The sequence below is a fragment of the Rattus rattus genome, chromosome 5, assembly GCF_011064425.1.
Source record: "Rattus rattus isolate New Zealand chromosome 5, Rrattus_CSIRO_v1, whole genome shotgun sequence".
NCBI lineage: Eukaryota > Metazoa > Chordata > Mammalia > Rodentia > Muridae > Rattus > Rattus rattus.
In genome coordinates, this window is record NC_046158.1 from 64953192 (window position 1) to 64979511 (window position 26320).

Here is a 26320-nt window from a genome sequence, read left to right on the forward strand (position 1 = left end):
TAAAAAAGTTTGGTTCTCTTTCTTTCCAATGAAGTAATAACATGCAAATTGTTTTCACAGTGGCCTGGCAGAAAGAAATGCTAATTTTGAAGCCCTTCCTGAGGATTGGCGAGCAAGGCTGAAGAGAAGGAAAATGGCTCCCAACACCTAGTTTTAATTTTGTTTTATGTTCAGTCTTAAACAGATTTAAACTGTTGTCCAATGAACTGTAAGCGATATAAGGAAAAACATATACATTTCCTGGGCAAGGGCATGGGCATACAAAGTTGTCCATTTATGAAATGTAGTTTTTCTGATGCTGAAGATGAGGTGATTGGAATTGCTTTGACCTGGCTGTCTTTACTCTCACACTGGCAACTTAGCATGTTAGATATGAGTCAAACATGTGAGTCATGGGCATGAAACCTCTGTATAGGACTTGCTGGCAAAAGTGAAGGGCTTTCCTGCCCAGTAGAGACTTGTTTAGTTCCTAGTGTGGCACTCTCCCTACCTTCTACTCCAGAACAAGTGCAATTAAGAAGGCAGCTCAGTATCCTACCTTGCTTGACCATCAGGATCTCTTTCTGACCTCCTCCTCAAGTCTGCTGCCCTGAAGTGTTGAGATCTGTGCTGGTGGCCACATGAGCAGTTCTCAGCAATCCTAGAACACTGCTTTGCAGCAGGTGGTATATTTACACACAGGCAGGAGCAGCAGCATCAGGTGTTTAGATCCTTGGTTTTAAGAACTCCCCCTAAGTGTGTGGCAATAAGTATAATAAGCCACGTCTGTACTGTCTTCACTGTCTTAGCCACTTCAGAAATACACCTTCCTTCTGTGTGTGGATGCATTCTCCATAAGATTCCAGTGTTTAAGAAGCAGTTCACTGTTGTGTGCTTTCTATTGTATCACAATCAGGAAAGGTCACTTTAAACTGAAGAAAAAAAAACAAATTGTGTCCTAAAGCTGTTTGTATTTCTCCAGTTTCTGACATTGTAAATTTGTATATATGCACCAATAAAGCTCTTTTTATACTTCTGATTGGTTATCCCTTTGCTCTTCTAAGCATGTTACACACAGTTATATAACTAGGGCTTAGTGTATTCTTAGTTCTAATCAGACTTGGTACAGAGCATACACTGACATTTGAACATCAGGAAAGTATTGACTTGGGGATGTAGGAAGACAGGCATTTCCAGATAAGATGGTGCCATTTTCTAGAGCTTGTATCCTGTTAATAATATAGCTGATATTTGGCCTCCTTAAGTCCTAGAAACAATGTAATATGGGGTGGGGGAAAGGTGCTTTACAGCTTTTTATTAAGTAATACAAGCTGATTATGGAAAGTAATGGGTACTTAAGATTATAATCACAATAGTTAACCAAAGATAACAGTTGGGATTTTATTCTAGTATATTCCTATGCAGTTCCATTTTTTTTACTTGTATTACAGTGTGTTAGATTTTAATTATAATGCACTAATGTTGGGATGCCCATTTTGTACATAAAATTGTTTTGTAATTTGCATAGAGTAAATTTCTACAAATAAAGATTATCAACTAGCTATTAAAGCTTTTGTCTTAACTAATCGGCAGCTCTCTAGGCTGGTAGGAGTTGCTGGAGAGCACCAGCCTCCTCCGTGGCCTAGGACGTGTCCTAGGCCGCTGTTTGGTCTGCATGTACATCTGCACACCAGAAGAGGGATCCCACAGGACTGTAGTTGTGAGCCACCATGTGGATGCTGGGATTTGAACTCAGAAAGTACAGCCAGTGCTCTTTACCTCAGCCATCTCTTAAGCCCTAAGGAGGTTTGCCCTTTAAATAGCACATTTTTACTTTTAGATAGTGGGTCATTTGGTCGATGAAGGCTAACACAAGTCTTTGAACAAGTCTCAAAAAGTAACAGTGGGGCTCGGCTTGTAACTCTCTTCCAGATGATCCAGTTTAGTTTCCTGCACCCACATCCGGTTGCTTGTAACTCCATTCTAGGGAGACCTGACCTCAGTGGGCACCTGAACTCACAAGCACACATATTAAAATATTTTTATTTTTACAAAAATAAAGGTTGGCTAGCTAGCCTAACAGGTTTGTGTTTGCCTAGCACTTGAGTTAGTTCCTGAAACTCTTGCAAAGGTGGAAGGAAAGAACAGACACCACAAAGTGTTTAATTTACACATGTTCACACGCTAATCCTGCACATTCGAACAGTAATATGGAGAATAAAGGTGAGCGGGCTCAGGAGCTAAAAGCACTTGCTGCTCTTTCAGAGGCCTGGGAGATCCGTTTCTAGCACCCACTTACCAATTCAAAAAGCTCACACCTGCAGGTAAATAGCTTCCTGGGGATCTGAAGCCTGGTGCCTGCCTGTCTCTGTCTCTCTGTGTCTCTGTCTTCCCTCTCTCTTCCTCGCTACCCCCTCCCTCTTTCACACACACTTTTTTTTTTAAAGGAATAACTTATTTTAAACCAAATCAAGAAGGGGGCAGGGCAGGGGAGGATATTGTTTGTCAGAGGAAGAAGAAATGAGGTAAATTAGAATGAGCCTGATTCCTTCTCTAGGGCTGCCCTCATGTTCTCTGAACGTATCTGCTATCTCTTTTTTTAATAACGCTTGCTTAGTTGCTTGCTACAGCTCTAACCTTCCCCAACCCCCAAAGGAATGGAAGCTTCAGCCCCTTGAACAAAGTAAATTACCTACAACAGAAACTAGAAAAAGGAAGGCTCCCGGCACTGTCATCGTCTGTTCTCAGACTGAGTCTGTAAAGTTTGAGATGAAGTTTGAATGATTAAATCGTTGGCATGTGAAACAAAAGTTGCCTGACATCCCTGGGCTCGCAGCACACGGATGAGGGCGGGGTCCTGCCCTCCTTCCGCTTCTGGCTCCCGGTTGCTAGGCTCCCAAGGTCCGCGCAGAAAGCTCCAGCAGGTGAGCCGAGGGACTGGGCCTGCGAAGGAGCGCTCTAGCTGGCTGGGGACAAGCAGGGGATCCCAGGCCGGAAGGGAGTGAGGAGGGCAGTGGGGCGAGGTGCTTTGGGCGGACAGGACTCCCGGGCTGGCCTCTGCAGAAGGAGTGAGAATGAAGGTGTAGTGGGGGAGCTCCTGCCGCGTCCTCCCGACCTGCGGACCAGCTGGGGAGTAAAGAGGACCTAGGGAGCACGGTGTCACCCCGAGGGCTCCGCCCTTCCTTGAGCTTTCTCCTCTTGGCGGTCCACACTCCGAGGCAGGGCACTCAGAACTGAACGTTTCCAGGGCTTTCGCTTCCGACCCCTGACCTTTCCTTTTCAACTGCTCTGAAGCGACTCTGCGCGTGCCCCCAACCCGGTTCCTTTCTCTTTTCTGTGGCGTCCTTGTGTTGGGCATCTGTTCTCAGCGTAAGCTAAGCATGGGGCCAGCGAGGCTCCTGGTGAGGCTAGTGGACCAGGCGTGGGCACACGCAGAGCGCCGCCGCTCCTCAGGTGCGTGCTGGGAACCACCGTCCTCTCCTTTCGTAAGGCTGGCTTGGCAAGAGTTGGCCCCCAGTGGTTGTGGGTGCGAAGGGGCAGGACCTGCAGATTTGGTGTTCTTTGTTGGAGGTGGTGATTGGTTAGGTTTCTTTTCACTTTTTCCTACGGTAATGTGTAGCTTCTGTGTAATCCGCTACCTGTTTGGAAATTAGGCAGATATTGCAGCTGGGTTCAGAGCTACTGACTCGCCTACATCACACTATGCGGCAGTAACATGTTCCCGGCGTTGGAAACAGAGCTAAAGCAGGAGGTTGGTACACTCCCTTTCCAATAACTTCACAGAAGCCCAACCCAAGGTCAAAAGGTTCGCTTTGGTGGCATCCTGGCCCAGCTGGAGGATGGGCTCTGTAGCCCAGGTTGGCCTGGAACTCACTCTGTTCCCCTGGAGCTCACTGTTGCCCAAACTATCCTTGAACTTGCTGTTCTCCTACCTCTGCTTCCCTGATGCTGGGGTTACTAGTGTTTGCCACCAGACCCGTTGGAGATTATGATTCCCCAAATAGAGTAATTCAATATTTGCTTGGATTTCACTTGTTTTGTTACCGTAGCCTATGCAGCATGTTTGGTGCTTTTTGTTAAGAATTCAGTGTCGTCTGAATGAAATGTTCTGCTTGAGAATGGCTTTTCTTTCACAGACTCTTCCTGATCCCTATGAGGATTTTATGCACCATCACCTGCAGTATTATGGATATTTCAAAGGTAACACTTCCTTCTCTCCCGGCATCATCGGGTTGAATTGTTGTATTTACTGAAAGAACTGTTTGGATAAGACTCGAATAACGTTTCTAGGTGATTAGTTAAAAAGTACTTCCTACCGGATTGGCCTGCATTACTTCTGTCAAGGGACAGACTAAATGCAAAAGTACAAATGTCTCTTCTAGGATCTTTAGTTTATTGGACTTTTTTTCTACTGATGCTCTGAATTGCTCTATGACATTGAAGTAGATTCTTTTCTTTTTCTTTTTTATTTTACAAGAGTCGCACTATGTAGCCCAGGCTGGTTAAGGAACTCACTCTCCTGTCTTAGCCTCTTATGCCATTACACACAGCTGTTATAGTCTTGATGTCTGAACAGTCATTTCCTGTCACCTTGTTCTTCAAAAGTGTCTCACCTTTTCTTGAGTCTTTGCTTCTCTCTCTTCTTTTTTTTTCTTTTTTTCTTATGGTTCTGGACATAGAACTTCTGTTCAATACAGTACCCTATGCAAGTACTCTGCTAAGCTGCATTCAAGTGCTTTATGTAGATTTTAAAATTAATTTGTGACGTTAAAATTTTTTAGGAACTGAGGTTGTAGCTCAGCGGTAGAACACTTGTCTAACATTACCCAAGAGCTAAATTCAATCCCCAGAACCTTGAAACCTTTTGTTTTTATATATTTATTTATTTACTTACTTGCTTACTTGTTGATTTTTTTTTGGTAGGGTCAGTCTTGAATCTTGAACCACATACCACCTTTTCGTTTAAAGCAGAGTTGTAGTTTATTAGGAGAAATGTTTTGCTTTTTTTTTAAGATTCATTTTTTAACTTTGAATTGTGTGTGTGCATACAGGTGTGTGTGCACACGTGTGTAAGGGCCCACAGAGGCCAGAAGGGGGTGTGGGATCCCCTGGAGCTAGAGTTACAGTTGGCTGTGAACTATCCAATGTTGCTCTTAGAAACACAACTCTTCAAAAAGGCAAGTCCTTGTAACTGCTGAGCTATCCATTGCCCAACATTTTAATTTAAAACATATTGAGGGCTGGAGAGATGGCTCAGCGGTTAAAAGCACTGACTGCCCTTCCAGACATCCTGAGTTCAATTTCTGGCAATCACATGGTGGCTCACAACCATCTGTAATGGGATCTGATGCCCTCTTCTGGCCTTCAGGCATACATGCCGGCAGAATGCTATATAATAAATAAACAAATAAATAAATCTTTTTAAAAAAATAAAGATAAATTAAAAACATTGGGGGTCAAGGTGATGGTGGTGGTGGTGGCCTTTAATCCCAGCACTCAGGAGGCAGAGGCTGGCGGATCTCTATGAATTTGAGGCCAGCCTGGTCTACAGATCAAGCTCCCAGGACTACACAGAGAGACCCTGACTCAGGAAAAATAAATAAAAACAGACCACACACACACACACACACACACACACACACACACACACACAGAGAGAGAGAGAGAGAGAGAGAGAGAGAGAGAGCAAGCATATACACACATATTGGAGCTTGGTTGGTAGATGTTTCCCTAGCATGGTTGAAATCCCTGTTTGGAGCACCAGCATCTTATAAGCAGAGGCACGATGGCACCAGCACTTGGGAAACAGTTTCAGGAGGACCAGAGTTCAGGGTTATACTCAATTACACAGTAAGTTTGAAACCAGCCTGGTCTCCATGAGATCCTCTTTCAAAAAGTAGGGATGGGGTAGTGGTGGTGGTGACAATATTGCTAAGGGATTAAAATGTTTGCTACTTAAATGTGAGGACTGGAGTTTGGATCCATGGAAACCTAAATGCTGTGGGGGCCAGTGACCCACATGTAATTGCAGCACTGTGAGACATAGACAGAGGATTCCCAGGGCCAGCCAGCCAGCAAGACTACACACATGGCATTCAGTTGTCAACTCCCACCTCAGTGTATAAGGTTGAACAATCGATGCTGAGTCCCAACACCAACCCCATGCTTCCACTTGCATGTGCACACATGTGCATGTGCAGCTACACACTTGCAATATGCATTCAAGCTGAAGCCCTCCTGGGCTACACAGCAAGTTCAAGCCAGCCAGACTTCTACAGTAGTTTAAAACCCCATCTCAGCAAACAAGCAATAAAACTTATTGTACTTGGATTAAATCTATAGATTAAATCAAATTTTAGAAGATGGTAAATTTTTGCCAGGCATGGTGGTACATGCCTTTAATCCCAGCATGGTCTACATCTGCCTTCTAAGCTCTTGGATATGTTTCTTCATTTACTTAAATACTTAATGTCCTTTAATAAAACTTTTTGGTTTTTTTTTTTTAATTTTAAGGGTTTTTTTGGGGGGGTATTTTTTGTTGTTTTTGTTTTGTCTAGTTTTGCTTTGTTTTGCTTTGTTTTGTTTTTTGAGACAGTATTCCTCTGTGTAGCCCCGGCTGTCTTGGAACTCACTTTGTAGACAAGGCTGGCCTAGAACTCATAGAAATTCATCTACCTCTGCCCCAAGTGCTGGGATTAAAGGCTTGGCTTCCGCCACCTGGTGGTATATGTCTTTTCTAACCAAACTCCTCCACATTGCTACACCTCTCCCAACAAGACCATACTTGCTAGTCCCTCCCGAGCGGTTTCATAACACATTCTAACACATGTGTGATATGATGATATCATCACAGAAGCCTCTGGGAGCCTCTCAGTGCACTTAGTTAGGGTTTCTACTGCTGCAGGGAAACACCATGGGCAAAGAGCAAGTTGCTTGGTCCTAGGTTTAGAAGAAAGGAGGCTGAGCAAGCCACAGGGAACAAAGCAGTAAGCCGTTCTCCTCCACAGCCTCTGCATCAGCTCTGCCTCCAAGCTCCTGTCCTGCTTGAGCTCCTGTCCTGCTTTTCTTTGATGATGAACCATGATAGGAAAGTGTAAGCCAAATAAACCTCCGTCAATCATTAATTTAAAAAATGCCCTACAGGCTTCCTTAGAGCCTGATCCTACAGAGGCGTCTTCTTAGTTGAGGTTCCCTCTTCTCTTCAGCTTGTGTCAAGTTGACATAAAACGAGCCAGCGTGGTGCGTTCCCCCGTGTAGTGTTTAATAAAAAGAAGGCCAGGATATGTTTTATAGAGCCAGGTATGGTGAGGTGGGAGGGGTGCCTCGGCGGGGTCGTGCTGAGGCATTCTCTCCCCCTGAGGTACCAGCCATAGACCAGTATAGTACAGTTTATTTGAGACATGGAAAGGGGAGTTGAGAAGGGAGTAAAGACAGAGAAAGACTGAGGGAAGGGGGACAGGCTGGCCGGGAACACATGGAGAGAGGTGGGGAGGGAGGAGAGGGAGAAAGGGGTCAGGGAGAGAAGATAGGGAGAAAGAAGGGACAGAGAGAGCAAGAGAGAGAGGAGGGGCCAAACAGCCTCTTTTATAGTAAGCCAGCCAGATCTACTTGGCTGTTGCCAGGTAACTGTTGGACGGAGCTTAGAAGGAACGCCAACACCCTGCATGTTTTTATATGTGTGCTGTATATACATCTGGCACCTTTAGAGGCCAGAAAAGTGTGTCATGTGTCCCTGGAATTTGAGTAAAAACCACCATGTGGGTGCTGGGAACTGAATGTAGGGTCCTCAGAAAAAGCAAAGTGTTCATAACTGCTCATCTGTCTCTCTAGTCTTACAGGTTGTCCTTTTAAACTTTAATTCTTTTGAAGCTAGGGGTGGAAGTAAGTGCTTGCAAGCACTGGAGGCTGAACCAGGAGGATCAAAAGTTCACAGTCACCCACAGCTACAAAAAGACAAGAAGGAAATTCACTTTTATTACATTACTTCTGTGTGTGCAGATGTGTGTGCACACATACCATTATTTAGATGTGGTGGTCAGAGAACAATTTCTAGGAGTTGGTTCTCTCCTTCCACTGTGTCAGCCCCAAGAATCCAGCTAAGGGGCTTGTTTGTTTGTTTGTTGTGTTGGTTTGGGTTGGTTTAGTCCTGGGTTGTTTCATTTATTTATTTATTTAGAGACAGGGTTTCTCTGTGTAGCCTTGGCTGTCCTGGAACTTGCTTTATAGACCAGGTTGGCCTCAAATTCAGAGATCCGCCTGTCTCTGACTCCCTAGTCCTGGGATTAAAGGTGTGAGCTACAACACTCAGCGATTTTATTCTGTTTTTTGTTTTGTTTTGTTTTGTTTTGTTTGTTTTTTAATCTTTCGAGACAGATTCATTGGTAACTCAGGTTAATCTTCACCACAATATATAGCTTTATTTTGCTTGTTTACTTTTGCAGTTCTAGGGTACTTAGCCTAGGGCTTTGCTCATATTACCTGGCTGTTCTACCACTGAACTAGATCTACAAATCTTGGTGTTTTGAGGCAAAGCTTTGCCGTGTAGTCTAACTGGCTTCAGCCTCGCAATCCTGCTACCTTCGTCAAGCCACAATGGCCAACTGAATATTAATTGTAATTCTAGCAACTTTGTTGCATATTATTATTAACTATTTCTACTTTACTACTAATTTGTTGAAGAGAGAACTTGAGTTTGTCAGATCCAATAAGTATCCTTAGGGCAAAAAGGCTTTTGAAGCAGGGTGTGGTGCACACCTTTAATCCCAGCATTTGGATCTCTTTGAGTCAAGAGCCTGGTCTACATAGTGAGTTCCAGGAGAGTTGAAGCTGCATAGTGAGACCTGTACTGTAAATTCAAAAAGGCTTTTGCCACAGTACTTTGCTCCCACTCTGGTACCTGCCCAGGTTTGGCTCTCCTACCTCTTAGAGACACTGATTTTCTGTCTTCCAAGCCCTTTATTCCATTATACAATGGTCTTAACCTTTTACTCTCTTTCTTCTCCCTTCATATATGTTGGAATGTTGAGAGATTGGATGTGTTATTATAAAAAGCCTGTGATGGGCACTGGTAATAAAAGTAACGGTCTGAGTGGTCAGGATTTTAATACTGACCTCAGCACCATAGGTACTGAACCAACCAACAAGCAACTTGAACTAAACCACTTATTCTTAGCTCAGAAAAGCAGCTTACCAAGTTCAGCCACCCATCAGCGGGTTTGGAGGAGCAGCCCTCGGTATATGCTAAATGGCTCTTTTGGAGAAAGAGATGATTTCATCTCGGACAGCTTGGAAAAAGAGATGTTTCTATGTGAGTAATAGCCACCCTCCAACCTCCTACCCCCACCCAGAACCTTCCTTGAAAACTCCAGGAACCTCAGAGAACATGATGTAATGTCAGAGATGCTAAGCCACCAACTTGGGCTCCTGCTCTCTGTTTGTTTGTTGTTTGTTTGTGTGGTGGCGTTTGTGTGGTGGCGTTTGTGTGGTGGCGTTTGTGTGGTGTTGTTTGTGTGGTGGTGTTTGTGTGGTGGTGTTTGTGTGGTGGTGTTTGTTTGGTATTTTTTGTGTTTTATATTTGTGTGTGTGTGTATGTGTGTGTGTCCAGACATACCACAAACACAGCATGCATGTAGAGGTTAAATCTGTGGGACTGGTTCTCTCCTTCTGCCATATATGTACTGGGGAACCAAACAAATACCTTTACCTTCTCAGTCATCTCACCAGCTCCAAAAGTGTGCTATAAATTCACTTGGATTATAGGTTGAAATTAAGATTCTGTCATTCTGGACTTTCTCCCTCACAGTTTTTGAAAAATCTGTCAAGACCCTCATGAAAGAACACATTGTTTTCCACGTTAAGTTGTCGTTGAGTGTATGTGGTGTATGTGGTCAAGATGCTTTGCTTAAGAGCAGAGGGAGTCAAAAAGCTAAGCTAACTTAAACAAAAAAAGTTATACATTTTTAGTTAAAATATAACTATATCACTTTAGCCCTTCCTTTTCCTCCCTCCAGCCCCTCCCACACCTCCTCCCCCATCTTCTCCGTGTTCCCCTCACTGTCAATTAATAGCCTTGTTTTCTTTGATTACTGGTATGCATCAGTATAAAGACGACCTGAGTCCTTTTGGCTGTCTGTTTCTGGGTATACGGTTCCAGAGATAGCCCCTTTGCATTAGACAACCAATTAGGGGGCTCTTTCCTAGAAGGGGCTAATTCCCTCTCTGCCTCAGATGCCTGTAGTTCTTTGTCTAGGGGTAGCACCCCATGACATTTCCCCCTTCCAAGTTTGTTGCAGGATATTTGATCACACCACAATAGTGTGGTATTTACTAAAAACAAAAAACCAACCAAACAAACAAAAAACCAAAACAACAACAAAAAAAGCCTGTTTCTAGTTGTTCTGTGGCTCAGCCTTGGCTCACACCTTCTGTCTGGAATATAGGCACGCTTTTAGTATACACCTTTAATCCCAAACAACGAAGGTAAAGTTTGTATAAAGAAGCAACCATGTTTGAAAGTGTCTGTCTAATTGAGGGAAAGACAAAGGGACAAATCAGAGAAAGATTTGACAGAATAGTGAAAGGCCCAGAGTTGGGGTCAGTCTGAGGCCAGTGGGAAAATTCCAACACAAATTTCCGAGCACAGAAAGACCCCTCCCTTCCAGTAGGAGTAGAGTTAGTTTAGTTCCTGGAACAACTACTAGCCAGACTGTCAAACATAACTACCTGTGATTCCCAGCGGACCCCCCTGGAAAGTCCAGAACTGACCACAAGTCAGCTTGAAGGTCACTTTGCCCTACAGTAGCACCCGGCCTAGCTACCATTGTTTGAATCCTGTCCCAATTAGTACATAACTCCCTGTTAGAGTCTGCTCAGGGTCGTCCCCACCTTGAAGTGGGACGACCCCGACGTATCGGAATGATTAAGCTCTTGCTTTTGCATCGATCACCGCCTCCATGAGTCTCATTCAAGAGGTCCTAGAAAAGGTTCGATTCAAACCTTACAATAGGAAATGCCCAACTTTCACAACAGAAAAGAATGGGGAGCTATTAAAGGTACAGTGGGGAAGAGAGAGGCAGTTTTACCAGGAGAGGTTTACCGAGACAGGTTGAAGAGAGAACAAGCTAGACACACTTGGACACAGTATGAGCCAGAGGATGAGTAGGAGCCAGAGATTAGAACATATTGTGGGAGTCTTGGCTTCAATATGACCAAAAAAGGAGAAAAACGGTCATGCCAGAAAGGGCCGTGGCCATGTGCAGCCAATTCTCTGCACCTGATGCGTGCCCAAGGATAAGGCCATTAAGAAGTTTGTCATTTGGAACATTGTAGAAGCCACTGCAGTCAGGGACACATCTGAAGCAAGCGTCTTCAACACATATGTGCTTCCCAAGCTCTATGTCAAGCTGCACTACTGCGTGAGCTATGCCATTCATAGCATGGTCACCAGGAATCGATCTCGTGAGGCCCGGAAGGACCGAACACCCCCACCATGATCCAGACCTGCTGCCGATGCACCACGACCTCCACCAAAGCCCATGTAAAGAGGTGATTTCATGAAGGCAGAAAGAAAAATAACTTGGAAAAATAAAACAGAAGTTATACTTTAAAAAAAAAAGAAAGAAAGAAAGAAATAACATATTGCCACGGGGATGGAGAGAGGCTCAGCAGTTAAAAGCACTGACTGCGGGGGGCTGGGGATTTAGCTCAGTGGTAGGCGCTTACCTAGGAGGCGCCAAGGCCCTGAGTTGGTCCCCAGCTCAAAAAAAAAAAGAAAAAAAAAAAAAAAAAAAAAAAGGCACTGACTGCTCTCCTAGAAGTCCTGAGTTCAAATCCCAGCAACCACATGGTGGCTCACAACCATCTGTAATGAGATCTGATGCCCTCTTCTGGTGTGTCTGAAGAAAAGTGACAATGTATTCATATAAATAAATAAATCTTAAAAAAAGGAAAGAAAAGAAAAAGCTTCTTTGATGAGGGTCAAAAGTTACTTTTAGCTGCTGCTTCCGGGAAAACACCAAATGGCGGGAAGGCGGGGGGCAGGATTAGGAGGCCAGCGGCTTCACTTGAGAGGATTCACCGGGGGGCCTTGGGGCATGATGGGTCGTGACGGAGGCCGTGGCGTGGTCAGACGCCATGGGCTCGTGGAGGTAAAGCTGAAGACAAGGAGTGGATCCCGGGCCGCCTGGTTAGGACATGAAGATCAAGTCCTTGGAGGAGATCTACCTGTTCTCCCTGCCCATTAAGGAGTCTGAGATTATTGACTTTTTCCTGGGTGCATCTCTAAAGGCTGAGGCTCTGAAAATCATGCCAGTGCAGAAGCAGACTCGGGCTGGCCAGCGGACCAGGTTCAGGGCCTTTGTCGCTATTGGGGACTACAGTGGCCACGTTGGTCTTGGTGTTAAGTGCTCCAAGGAGGTAGCCACTGCCATCCGAGGGGCCATCATCCTGGCCAAGCTTTCGATTGTCCCAGTGCGGAGAGGCTACTGCGGGAACAAGATTGGCAAACCCCACACTGTGCCATGCAAGGTGACAGGCCGCTGTGGTTCTGTGCTGGTGCATCTCATCCCCGCCCCCAGAGGCACTGGCATTGTCTCTGCTCCTGTGCCCAAGAAGCTACTCATGATGATGGCTGGTATAGATGACTGCTACACTCCAGCCAGGGGCTGCACTGCCACCCTGGGCAACTTTGCCAAGGCCACCTTTGGTGCCATCTCCAAGATCTACAGCTACTTGACCCCTGACCTCTGGAAAGAGACTGTGTTCACCAAGTCTCCTTATCAGGAATTCACTGACCATCTTGTGAAAACCCACACCAGAGTCCCGTTCAGAGGACCCAGGCTCCAGCTGTGGCTACCACATAAGGGTTTTTATACAAGAAAAATAAATGAATTAAGTCTGAAAAAAAAAGTTACTTTTTATAAGAATGCAGGTAACAAATCCACAGGCTGTATATGTGCATATGCATTTTTTAAAGATAGCCTCTCACTAGCTCTGGCTGGCCTGAAACTCACTGTGTAGACCAGGCTGGTCTCATATTCATAGAGATCGGCCCGCCTCTGCCTCCCAAACCTTCCCCCACTATGCCCAACAACATCTTATTTTTATTATTTTTAATTTTTCTGTGTGTGTGTGCGTGTGTCTGTGTGTCTGTCTGTGTCCGTGTGTGTGTTGTGAGTGCCCTGGAGACCAGGCTTGGGGATCCCCTAGAGCTGGAGTTACAGGAGGCTGTGAGCTCCCCCCTTCTGATTGGTGCTTGAAACTGAGTCCCAGTCCACTATAAGAGCAGCAAGCACTCTTAACTCCCGAGCCATCCCTCCAGCCTCTGGCTTTCTTTTAAATTCACTTTGCCATCTTTTCAAATGTTTATTGTCTCAGCCATTAATTACTGGGTAAAAACTTATGAAGAAAATTAGGGGCCTGGTGTGGGGGTGAAAAGGACAAAGAGATGGGAGAGAGTGGACAAAAAATAAATAAATAAATAAAATAAGCAAAAAAGGTTCTCCCTTCTTTCTTCCTAGGGCCTAACTGTTTAACTTCAACTGGGCATGCTCAGATAGATGCTGTAAACAAAGGTATCAAGCTTCAGATAAGTATAACTCGGAAATTCAATCTGTCAATCACTGCACCATAAGTTTTGTTGTTAATGCGTGTGCTTGCATGGTTGTGTTTGTGCATGTGTTTTGGGGTGCGTACGTACACATTCAAAGGCCTGATGTCAATACTGTATGTCTTTGGTTATTGTGTGAAATGCCTCTCAACCTTATTTTTTGAGACAAGATCTCTCTTCCTGAACCTAGAATTCACTGATTTGGCCACACTGCCTGGCCAGTGAGCTTCAGGGGTCCCTCTTTCTGACCACCCCTGGGGTTACAGATGGGCACCCTTGTGCGTTTTTATGTGGGTTCTGGCCTCGGAACTCCTCCCCTTGTCCTTGCCTGGCAAACAGTTTACCAGCTGAGCCGTCTCCTCAGCACTTGAGGATTTTATTGTCATCTTATTTTTCCCTTTCTTCCCCTCTTTCTGTTTCTTTCGGTCTATCTGCCGTGTGTGTGTGTGTGTGTGTGTGTGTGTGTGTGTGTGTGTGTGTGTGTGTGTGTGTGCTCGAGCTACAGGACAACACTGGGTGCCATTCTCAAAAATGATGTCCACGAGGGTGTGTCACCAAGCCCAGCGTTTTTGCCTGAGTTCTGGAGACTGAATTTAGGTCTGTGTGCTTCTTCTACTACAGTTACTGAAGGGGTGTTTTGGTTGTTGTTCGTTTGTTTGTTTGTTTGTTTGTTTGTTTGTTGTGCTTTCCCCCATAATATTGACAGGAGAATTGAAAGTCCTCACTGTTGAAAGATCTTGGACCTGTGAACTTGAATTCTAAAAATTTATGTGAAGGTGGATGGTGGTGCCACATGCCTTTAATTCCATCACTCAGGAGGTAAAGGCGGGCAGATCTATGTGAGTTCAAGGCCAGCCTGGTCTACAAAGTGAGTTCTATGACAGCCAAAGCTATACTGAGAAACCCTGTTTTGAAAACCCCAAACAAAACAAAAACAAAGTCTAGACTATGTAGAATTTTGACTTAATAGTTTATAATTTTTATTTGTTATCTTAAACAGTCTATTTTTTATTGGTGTTCTGACCAAGCCTGAAAACCTCTGTATAGACCATGCTGGCCTTGAACTCACAGAAATCTGCCTGCCTCTGCCTCCTAAGAGCAGGTAATAAAACTACACCAGACTGCGATGTTGTAGCAGCGTCTAAGATGATCTGATTATCGTAAGAGAACAGCCGGAAAGAGAAGGCTGCTCACGCACTTCCTCTTCCTCCCTGCAGACTCGCTTATGCTGAGCTCACCACTCCTTAGGAGCAGGCAGCTGCTTTATGATGAGCTGGATACGGTAAACCCACGCCTTCGAGAACCCCGAGAGCTCTTCTCATGCTTCTCTAACAAAGGGCCGCTGCAGGCTCCAAGATGGCCGATAGAATGTGAGGTCATCAAGGAAAACATTCATCACATTGGTAATAGGGGACGTGTGTGTGTGTGTGTGTGTGTGTGTGTGTGTGTGTGTGTGTGTGTGCACTGTTCCTGCTGTTTTATCTTACTTTATTACAAGGCTGTCTCTCACTGGGACCTACAGGCCCCAAATTTGGCAAGTTTGGCCGGCCAGATGGCCATAGAGATCCTTTTCTGTTCACCTCCCAGTACTGTTTTTTACAGGTTCACTCCCACCCTTTAGACACATACACGTAAATTAAATTAAGTAGATTAAATAGCCTGTATCTGAACACAGGGACTCTGACTCAAATCCTCACGTTAGCACAGTGAACATTTAACCAATGGAGCCAACTCTCTAGCCTGAAGAATTTAGTTTTTCATGTTGACATAGACGAAAAGACAGGGTCTACATCTGTTAACTCACAAAGCATAAACTAGAATGCTTCTGTATTTAGGAATCTGAAGATAGCTTACCAGAGGCCAGGCTTTTGTTCACTAGGGCTCTGTCACCAGGCTCCAGTCTCGGCCTCCGGAGTCTCTTTTGTGATGTAATCAGTCTATCTGTGAGCTCTTGGTATACAGTCTTTTGTTTGCTTTTGTTTATCAAGACAGAGTTTCTCTGAACTCAGGCCTTTGTTCACTAGCCAGAGCTTCAGAGTGAGACCCTGTCTCAAAACAATAACAACAACAACAACAGCAACAACAACAGCAACAAAAACATGAAGCGGAAGATTGTATACCAGTCAGGCCTTTAATACCAGCGTTCAAGAGTCAGAGACAGGCAGGTCCTTATGAGTTCAAGGCCAACCTGGTCTACATAGTGAGTTCTAGAACATCCAGATCTATGTAGAGAGTCATTGCCTAAAAAAAAAACAAAACGAGCTACAAAGACAAATTTCCTGACTCTTAACTTTATTGCTGATAAAAAGGCTTTATTTTCTCTGAAAGGAAGGATGTCCTTTCCTGTAGTGATAGGATCTGTGTTTCTGGGGCTGGAACGCTGTCTTAGTTGTTAGGACCTTGTCTTAGTTAGGGTTACTATTGGTTTGATGAAACACCATGACCAAGAGCAACTTGGGGAGGAAAGGGTTCATTCAGCTTACACTTTACTGTTCATCATCAAAGGAAGTCAGGACAGGAACTCAAACACAACAGGAAACTGGAGGCAGGGGCTGATGCAGAGACCATGAAGGGGTGTTACTTATGGCTTGCTTCCCCTGGCTTTCTCAGCCTGCTTTCTTATAGAATCCAAGACAACCAGCCCACAATGGGCTGTGCCTTTCCCTATCAATCACCAATTAAGAAAATGCCCTAAGGCTTCCCCATGGCCCACTCTTTTAGAGGCATCTTCTCAATCAAGGTTCCTTCTTAAGTGATTTTAGTTTGTGTCAAGTTGACAGAAAACAATCCAACAGAAAGCTGTTGCTTCTCTTCCCGAGGATCATAGTTCAGGTCCAAGCACCAACAGTAGATGGCTCACTGCTACCTATAACCCCAGCTCCTGGGGGAGCTTCTGCCCTCCACAGACATCTGCTCATACACACACACACACACACACACACACACACACACATTTTAAAAACAAATTTATGATTTTACTATAGGTGTATCAAGTGCTGGGGTCCAACTCAGGACCCTGTCCATGACAGACACATGTTACCGTTTGACATGCTGCCTGCTCAGTGTCTGCCCTAGTCCTCATGGATGACACTGAATTCATAAGCAGGCTGGAAACTGGGAATGGGAAGTAGGTTGGATTAATCATTAAACATTGGATTGGATTAAACATTAATCATCTGAGTAATAATAATTTTATGTTAATTTTTATTGTGCCCTGTATCCTTATTTTGTACTTCTGAAAATATCTTCTTTCAGAGTGGGTTCCACTTCAACCAGAGTATTTCTACCAACCTACAGGAAACGAAAGGGTACCAGAGATTGTGGGAGAAGAGCAAGGTACAATTGTGTACCAGCTGGATTCAGGTACCGTCATTGCGCTGAACAGTGAGTGATTAACTGTGATAAAGTTACAGTAAACTTAGTGGGCACAGTAAAGGTGATTTTAATTTTTTTAAAAACGGACTCCCAGTGCTGATGGGCAGACCTGCCACAGTGCATGCTGGGAGGTCAGAGGACAGCTCACGTCCTTTCTCTCTCACCTTTCTGTGGGCTTCAAGGGGACGAGCTAAAGTCTTCAGGATTATGCAAGCCCCTTTACCCACTGAACCATCTTGCCGGCCCTACATGATTTTGTATCTCTTCGTTTTTATTACAATGATTTGTGTGTGAATGAGGAGGGCATATTGTACAGGAAAAGGTTCACCACCTCATATGCAGGCAGAGGTCAGAGGACAAGTTCCAAGCTCACATCTGTCTGTCTACGATGCGGGACCAGAGCTGTGCTCAGGTTGTCTGACTTTGATGGCAAGTTCCTTTACTTGTCAAATCCCGCTGGGCCCAGTAGTGATTTTTAAAACTGACTGATAACTGTCTGTCTGTCTTCTCCCTGCGTGGAGGCCTTGACAGTCCTCACTCATCGGCTGTAGGTTTTCAGTACTTTACTTGTAAATGTCATTCTGTGTGTGTGGATATTTTCCTGCATGGATGGCGGTGTACCACGTGCATGCAGTGACCATACAGGCCACAAGAGGGCACACCAGATCGGCTGAAACCCGATGCGGACGCTGAGGATTGAATCCTGGTCCTCTGGAAGAGCGCTAGCACTCTTAGGTTCATATTTTATTTCTCCAGTGACATTTTTACAGTTGAATGTAAGTTAAAGGCCTGCTTGCACACCAAAGCCAGGTCCTTTGGGTGGTTAGGTTCATATTTTATTTTGAGCGCTAGCACTCTTAACTGCCGAGCTACCTTTCTAGTTTCTCAATAGTTCTTTTTTATTTATATTTTTCTTTTTGTTTTTTTCTCTCTGTGTTTTTGTTTTCATTTTTGTTTTTTGAGACAGAGTTTCACCGTGTAATAAACACCCCCTGGCTGTCCTGGAACTCACTCTGTAGACCAGGCTGGCCTCAAATTCACAGCTTGTCTCTGCCTGTCTCTGCCTCCTGAGTACTGGAACTAAAGGCGTGTGCCACCACACCCAGACGTAGATGTATATTTTTGAGACAGGGATTCTGTGTAGCCCTGGCTATTCTGGAACTCACTCTGTAGACAAGGCTGGCCTCGAACTCAAGGAGATCCTTCTGCCTCTACCACCCAAATGCTGGGACTATAGGTGCATGCCCCCATGGCCAGCACAGTTTTCTTCTCTGACAAATGTTACTATGTTACAGAAGTTAGGCCACCTTAAATGTTAACGAAAACAATGAAGTGTCTGTTTAATGGCATCTGTTTGCTGAACAATCCTTTGCAGTTCCATGAAAATGTGAACTCTGTGGGCTCCCTGCTTGTGGTTTCTGTGGCCTCGGTTTACCTCTGCTCCTGCCTCCTCTGTGCTTCGTTTCTTCTCCTGGTCCCTTCGCTTTTTATGAACGTTACGGTTTATTCTCCAGCTGTGTGCTATCTAAATTCTACAGTCACAAGATTGCATATGAAAGCAAAAGTCATAACAGGGACCAGTTATGAAAATCAGTGTCCTGAGGCTGGGAGTGATGTGCATCCTTTTAATCCCAGCACTCGGGAGGCAGAGGCAAGCAGATGTCTGAGTTCAAGCCCAGCCTGGTCTACAAAGTGAGTTCTAGGCCAGCCAAGGCTACATACATGCATGCATACATATATGCATGCATACATGCATTCATACATACATATATACATGCATTCATACATACATACATTTATATATACATGCATATATGCATACATACATACATACATACATACATACATATGATGATTATATGATTAAATAAGCACTTATCCTTGAGGCTAAAGAGATAGCTCAGAAGTTAAGAGCACTTGCTGCTTTTCCAGAGGATTTGGTTTGCCTCCACTCACACTGGGTGGCTCACAACCCCCTGTAACTAACTCTAGCTCAGGATTCCAGGACCTTCTCTGGTCTTCATGGGTAGACCACTTGCACATTCATGGCCTGCACATACAAATAAATAAAAATACATTAAAAAATCAGATTCCTTACAAACACTGCTATTTTTTTAATGCTCCATGGTCAACACTCTTGGTAGTAGTAGCTTGGCAATTGGTGAGTGTTAATATCTGAAATACATAATGCATATAATAATATTATATCTAATATTATCTATGACTATAATAAATATAATACAAATATAGTAAAATTGAGTACCACTGTGATCTTCATAAGAAATTCATGATCTTATAAAGTATCTGATGAATATTAAAATTGCTTAAATCACAAAATTATTGATAAATAAGTAAGAAAATAAATTTTCCTCAAATTAACAAAAGTATCAGAGAAAGACAATAAAGTAGGGTCTTTAGAACACAATGTTAACTATACTGCGGGACAAAAAGAAATCTCTGAATCTGTGATGTGTCTTTTCAACAGTAACTGCAAGACTTGAGGCTACTGGGTTGGGAATACAGCTAAGATGGTGAATTACTTGCTTAGCAGTCCCAGAACTCTTCGACCAGAGAGTAGATAGCACTGAGGAGACAGAAGCAGGAAGATCAGAGGCTCAGGCATATACCGGGCTATCCTGGGCTACATAGGGTGGTCCAAGCCAGCTTATATACATGAGACCATGGCTCAAAAAAGAGAAAGAACAGGATTGCAGATGCTTTTGAGAACTTCTTTAGGAAGCAGCCAAATCACCACTGTTTGTGATCTCACCTGGGGTCAGACATTTGGGACGTCAGGGTTAGTTTGACTTTGGTGTTTTGATATAGTTTTGCTGTGTGGCAGTCCTCCAATTTCAGCCTCCTCCACAGCCTTCCTTCCAGTTCCAGGAAGCTGGGCCAGGGCATCAATTTCCATCAATGTCCTTTAAAATCAGGATTTAGATGGAAATGAAAAGTCTCTGCTATGACAAGAGTCTAGCGCTAAAGGAAGTCACTCAAAGACTGCAGAGTGGCGCACCATTGAACGTCAAGGGTCTCTGCTTGGAGAGATGTTGGTAGAGCACTGGCCTGGTAGGGTGAGGCCTGGACTCGTTACTGTGTGCAAACACATGTAGCATCTATAAGGTCAAGGGTCCCGGTAAGGACAGTAGAGTCTGTTGAGTATTTATAGGGTTGATAGGGCTCCATAAAGATGTGGAGACCGAGTTCTGAGCGGGACCTAGTCTAATGGCCTCTTTCTCCTCTGTAGTGCCTACAGAGGGTTCCTTCTTCACCAATTCCAGAATAGGAGGCAAACAAGGAGTCATCAAGGAGCTTGCCGCCACACTGCAAGGCCCGGAAGACAGCACTCTATTGTTCGAGTCAAGGTTTGAGAGCGGGAACCTGCAGAAAGCCGTCAGAGTGTGAGTATCAAGGGCCTCTCTAAGGGCGGTGGCCGAGGGGCTGAGAAATGACTCTAGGAACAATTTCAGGAGTTTGGAGCATTTGCAAAGGAGAGGCGGTAGAGAATGTATTAAGGGCTAACAGAGAATTGAATTATTATGACTAATTTCCTTCCAGAATAAAACGTTAAGTCACTTCTGCTTACAAAAAGAAAAAGAGCTCACTTAAAAGTTGTATCAGTGGGCCAGCAAGACGACTGACTCAGTGTGTAAAGTCACCTGCCCGTCAAGTCTACAGCCTGACTTCAATCCCTAGACCCCACGTGAACATGGAAGGAGAGAACCAGCTCCACAAGGTTGACCTGTGTCTTCCATATAGATGCCATGGTGCACACACACATCCTTGTACACACAACAATAAAAGCGATACATAAAGCCTTGACATTCTTATCAGTAAAAGAAATATAGGCAACATAAAAACCCCTATATGTAAGAACTCTTAGCAGTTTGGCATATATGCATAAATGCATATGTATGATATATAAAACATACATATGCCCCCTTATTTTTATCTGTGAAGGCTGGGCACCGTGGCTTGTGCTTTCTGCCTACTCAGGTGTCTGAGGGAGGAGGAGTGCCTATGCCCAGGGGTTCAGTACCAGCCTGGGTAACAGTGTAAGACCTTGTCTCTAAGTGAAGCGTGCACACAGTTTTATTCTGTGTGTATCTTGTACCTCACTTATCTTTGAGGACCAATTACAATAATTTTTGTTTAATTATCTTAAAGACTGAATACCCTTATGAATTATGTTTTTAAGTATGTGTGGCCTTACAGGAAGAGTTTTTTTTTTTTTTTTTCTTTTTTTCGGAGCTGGGGACCGAACCCAGGGCCTTGCGCTTGTTAGGCAAGCGCTCTGCCACTGAGCTAAATCCCCAACCCCCAGGAAGAGTTTTAAAAAGAAAATTGTTGGGGTTAGGGATTTAGCTCAGTGGTAGAGCGCTTGCCTAGGAAGCACAAGGCCCTGGGTTTGGTTCCCAGCTCTGAAAAAAAAAAAAAGAAAATTGTTAGATCAAAGTCTTTGGACACTTTAAGTCTTTCTAGTTATCAGTACATTACCTTCCACCGTGACTTCAGTTCCCTTTATCAGTTCATGGGTGTGATGCACGCCCAGGTCTCTGGAGGCTGAGGCAGGTGGATCCCTGTGAGTTTGAGGTCAGCCTGGTCTATATGGGGAATTCCAGAACAGCCAGGGGTATGTAAAGAGACCATGTCCCAAAACAAACAAGAACCCAAGGGCCAGAGGAATGGCTCAGCAGTTATAGGCCTTGTTGCTCTTACAGAAAAGCCCGGTTCAGATCCCAGCACTCACAAGGTGTCTTACAGACATCGTCCTCCATTCCCAGGGGACCTGACCCTCCTCTTCTGATCCTCACAGACACTAGGCACGCACACGGCACACGGCACACGCACACCTTCAGGCAAGACATTCATACACATAAATCAATCTGAAGGAAAATTTAAATTGAGCCTAGTGCCTGACACATCCCAAGCACACGCCCTACCACCGAGCTGTACTTACCTGCTGTCCGCTTTCCACTTCAGTATGCACTTTCTTAATTATGCACAGGGGTGAATTTCTGTTTTTCTTGACATATACGTTTCCGTTTGGGAATTCATTTTCCATCTCTACTTTTTGTTTGTTTGTTTGTGGGGACAGGATTTATTATGCTTCTGAGATTGGCCTTGACTTTACAGTCCTCCTGCTTTAGGCTCCAAATGCTGGGGTTATAGCTGCTCACCGCTATGCTTAGATTCTTCCTTTAAAAAGAATCTCTCTTTTGGAGAGTAAAGGACACACATGTGTCACGCCACACAAGCATGCATGTGTGTGTGTGCTCGTGTGGTTTTGTGTAGGTCAGAGGATAGCTTTCAGGACTGTGTACTCTCCTTCCTCATGAGTTCTGGGTTTCTCTCCCCTGTGTGGGTTCTGGGGATTAAACTCATGTCGTCAGGCATGGTGGCAAGCAGCTCTACCCACTGAGCAGTCTCGCAAGCCCCAGTATCTTGCTGCCTTGTAACAAAGTGAATCTATTCCAGAGATGTTTTCTCATATTCAAGTTGGTAACCAGAGGTGAAAATGACACTAAGCTTTCAGAGTTTTCAAAATGTAGCCTCATCTGTACGATGGATAGCTAGCACAGCCAAGAGAGGGCACTGTTCAGAAAAACAGACAACAATGACTAGAAACTGCTAGTGAGCTTCCAGACCTACCAAACCCTAGGTAACTCAGACTGGCCTCAAATTCACTGTATACTTCAGACTGACCTGAAAGTTCTGAGCCTCCTGCCAGCCTCCCCAGTGCCCAGGTTATAAGTATGTCCCGCCATTCCCAGCTCCCAGTGCGAGCTGGGACTCTCTCTGTCCCAAACAAACTTCCCTCCCGCAAGTTTCACTAATTTATTATGTGACTTGGAGAAGTGGGTAAGCTAGAAACGAGATGTTTGCCTAGCAGGCAGTTGTGGTCCCATCCGCTTTTACGAGGAGAAAACAATGCTTCCCATACATGCTTTGATAGTGAGTGAGGCACCGAGGTGCTAGAAAGGTTCTCCTATTTTTTCTTTTCCATACAGAGGTATCTATGAGTACGAACTCACCTTGCGAACCGACCTCTACACTGACAAGCACACGCAGTGGTTTTACTTCAGAGTTCAGAACACCAGAAAAGATGTTACCTATCGCTTCACGATCGTCAACTTGCTGAAACCCAAGAGCCTTTACGCCGTAGGGATGAAGCCTCTCATGTACTCTCAGTTGGACGCCACCATCTACAACGTTGGCTGGAGGAGAGAGGGCCATGAAATCAAGTACTATAAGAACAACATGGATGACGGGCCACAGCCCTTATACTGTCTCACCTGGACCATTCAGTTTCCTCACGACCAGGACACTTGCTTCTTTGCACATTTTTACCCATACACGTACACTGACTTGCAATGCTATCTCTTGTCAGTAGCAAACAACCCCATCCAGTCTCAGTTCTGCAAGCTCCGAGCTTTATGCAGAAGCTTAGCAGGGAATACTGTTTATCTGCTTACCATCACCAACCCATCCAGGACCCCTCAAGAGGCAGCTGCAAAGAAAGCGGTGGTGTTGAGTGCCAGAGTCCACCCCGGAGAAAGTAACAGCTCCTGGATCATGAACGGCTTTTTGGACTTCATCCTCAGCGACTCTCCGGATGCCCAGCTCCTCAGGGATATCTTTGTCTTCAAGGTGATCCCCATGTTAAATCCAGACGGCGTGATAGTGGGGAATTATCGGTGTTCGCTGGCCGGAAGGGACTTGAACAGGCATTATAAAACTGTTCTTAAGGATTCCTTCCCTTGCATTTGGTACACCAAGAACATGATCAAAAGGTGAGACCTCTTTGCTGATAATTCTGATGAATGCTGGGAGCATTAGTGCCAGATACTCATACCTTACGAGGAGGAAGAGCCCATCTCTTGTTTTAGGAGTCCGGTATGGTTGTGACAGTCCTTGCAGCCATGGGTTAATTTTCAGACCTTTAAATCACATCAGATCTCTAAAATAAAACTGAGCACAGACCAACATGTCAGCCAGGTCACTTGCCACCCAGCCACCCAGTCCCTGGAATTGAATTAGCGCATGATGGAGGGGCAAGCACTCTGTCACTGGGCCATGTTCTCAATCTCATCTTATGTTTTGAGACGGAAACTCTCCCTGAACCTAGAGCTTCCTGCTCTGGCCGGGCTGGCTGGCTATCAAGCCCCTGGGACCCCTGCCCATCCTCTCCTCATTGAGCCTTTTACATGGGTACTCAGCTCACAGAATGAACACCCTACCAACTGCGCCATCTCTCCGGGCCGTTTATTCCATGTTTGTTTCTGATGGAAGGTCTGGTGTGGGATTCCCTGCATAGACCAGACTGGTCTCATACTACAGAGGTTTGCTTTCCTCCGCTGGCGGTAAAGGCTGTGCCCCTGTGCTGGGCTCCGCTGTTTTATTTTTAAGTCAAACAATTGGATGGGAAAGGCCAGGGCCATTTTACTGTTCCTATGGAACTAATCATAACCAAGCTAACAGTGTGTAAGTATGAAGGGACGGGCACTATAATCAGTGCTTCACACGGTGGCCTGTTCACCCTCCCCATGGCCCCTCCTAGGAGATTACACATGGTCAGCGTCCACTGTTGTATACAATAAGGAAATTGGGTTCCCAAGCTGTTAAATGACTTGAACAGGGTCTCAGAGCCAGTAAGCAACAGGGTAGGCGTTTGAACACAGGTATTCTGACTCAGAAACTGAGTGCCCCGATATCACCGTATGTTGCTCCTAAAGAAGAGAACGTAACGAATTGGTCTGCATTTTTCAAGCCTGTGTGAAAGCAGCTTGAAGCTCTCAGGTAATAGTTCCCATCCTGAAAGAGCTTCCATTCAACTAGAAGCGAACACATAGCACATCTGAATACAAGTTCCTAAGCACACCCGTGTGACCAGATGTGAGAAGGGTTGTGATTGGTCAATGTATGAGGATTGCTTTTACTATTGACTGATTCGGTGACCATAGATAAGCAAGTGATTTAATCTCCTGAGTCTGGATGTCCACTGCACCCTTTGTCTGTCCCTCAATAGACTTCTGGAAGAAAGAGAGGTCCTCTTATATTGTGATTTCCATGGGCACAGCCGCAAGAACAACATCTTCCTGTATGGCTGTCATAGCAACAACCGCAAGCACTGGCTTCATGAGCGGGTCTTTCCTTTAATGTTGAGCAAGAATGCGCCAGACAAGGTAAGCCTGCTCCAGCCTCGGTGAGGACAGCCGACCTGGGCAGGAAAGGCAAAGGCAGACATCAGGCTCCTAGGGAAAAGATTACCACCACAGAGATGGAGAGAGCTCTAGTCAGAGACTGTGGGGGTAAGAAACATAAATCAGAAATCACATTTAGATGACAGGTAGTCATGGCACACTGCCTCTAATCACAGCATGTGGAAGGCAGAGTTCCGTGAGTTCAAGACCAGCCTGATCTACAGAGTAAGTTCCGGGACAGCTAGGGTCATTACACAGAGAAACCCTGTCTCAAGAGCCAAAGGGGAAAATATATTTGGAGGAAAACCTAGATCTGAAAGTTCATATTTTGTGCCAAAAAATAAATAAATTATAGAGCCAATGGGGAACACACAAATATAATCCCAGTATTTAAACAGTGGAGACCAGAGGGTTGAAAAAAAAAATTGGGGTTTATATGTCAAGAAAAGACTTAGAAAAGCCGGCTAGCACCTGATGGCAAAGCGTGCCAGTGTCCCAGATCCCCGGGATCCTCATCTGGCGAGATGCTCTGGGGTAGGAGGGAAATGAGGCGGGACAGCAGAGTCATCTGTTCCTTTGCCTTGGAAGTCCACATTAAATGCGGAGAGGGCTGTTATCTCCCCGCCCAGGCAACCGCTGAGCCCCTCACCTGCTACCGCCTTTTTTATTGTTCAGAATCAGCGCCTTGATGGAATGTGCTTTAGGGAATAACACGTTAGAAGACCCAAGGAAACACTCTAGTTTTCGTCCTAATGACTCTGAGACATCTCGTACTTGCTGGTTTGTATAATTAACAGAGAGTGCGGGTCTCTCTCTAGTTCTCTTTCGACAGCTGTAACTTTAAGGTCCAAAAATGCAAAGAAGGAACAGGAAGAGTCGTGATGTGGCGGATGGGCATCATCAACAGCTACACCATGGAGTCCACCTTTGGCGGGTCCACCCTGGGTAAGAGGGAGGCCGGGCTCGGGGAGGCTGGGCTGAGAAGGACTTCCTTTTTTTTTTCTTTTCTTTCCTTTTCTTTTTTTCGGAGCTGGGGACCGAACCCAGGGCCTTGCGCTTGCTAGGCAAGCGCTCTACCACTGAGCTAAATCCCCAACCCCGAGAAGGACTTCCTTGCTGGCCTTCGGTACCCCAGACACGAATGTGGGCTACAGCG

General features: G+C 45.0%; 2 protein-coding genes and 2 pseudogenes across 3 annotated transcripts in view; all 4 read left to right on the forward strand.

Moving 5' to 3' along the window:
* Fnbp4 (formin binding protein 4) overlaps positions 1 to 1018 on the forward strand; it is a 28868-nt gene extending 27850 nt beyond the window's left edge. Inside the window, exon 17 of the mRNA XM_032903623.1 lies at positions 61 to 1018. Coding sequence (XP_032759514.1) covers positions 61 to 151 — 91 coding nt within the window. The 3' untranslated portion in view covers positions 152 to 1018. The remainder of the gene's footprint in view (positions 1 to 60) is intronic.
* Positions 1019 to 2512: 1494 nt separating this feature from the next.
* Positions 2513 to 26320, forward strand: part of Agbl2 (ATP/GTP binding protein like 2) — a 36179-nt gene continuing 12371 nt past the window's right edge. The window contains exons 1-11 of one of the 2 annotated variants that reach the window (XM_032903625.1): positions 2513 to 2903; positions 3633 to 3730; positions 4116 to 4179; positions 9152 to 9286; positions 13497 to 13550; positions 14803 to 14988; positions 16841 to 16948; positions 20208 to 20361; positions 22972 to 23754; positions 24990 to 25146; positions 25983 to 26109. In XM_032903625.1, coding sequence (XP_032759516.1) covers positions 3695 to 3730; positions 4116 to 4179; positions 9152 to 9286; positions 13497 to 13550; positions 14803 to 14988; positions 16841 to 16948; positions 20208 to 20361; positions 22972 to 23754; positions 24990 to 25146; positions 25983 to 26109 — 1804 coding nt within the window. In that variant the 5' untranslated portion in view covers positions 2513 to 2903; positions 3633 to 3694. Of the gene's footprint in view, positions 2904 to 3632; positions 3731 to 4097; positions 4180 to 9151; positions 9287 to 13496; positions 13551 to 14802; positions 14989 to 16840; positions 16949 to 20207; positions 20362 to 22971; positions 23755 to 24989; positions 25147 to 25982; positions 26110 to 26320 lie in introns of those variants that run through there. The other variant, XM_032903624.1, reaches the window with a different exon arrangement.
* On the forward strand, positions 10932 to 11543 carry LOC116899962 (annotated as a pseudogene).
* LOC116901598 lies at positions 12149 to 12839 on the forward strand (annotated as a pseudogene).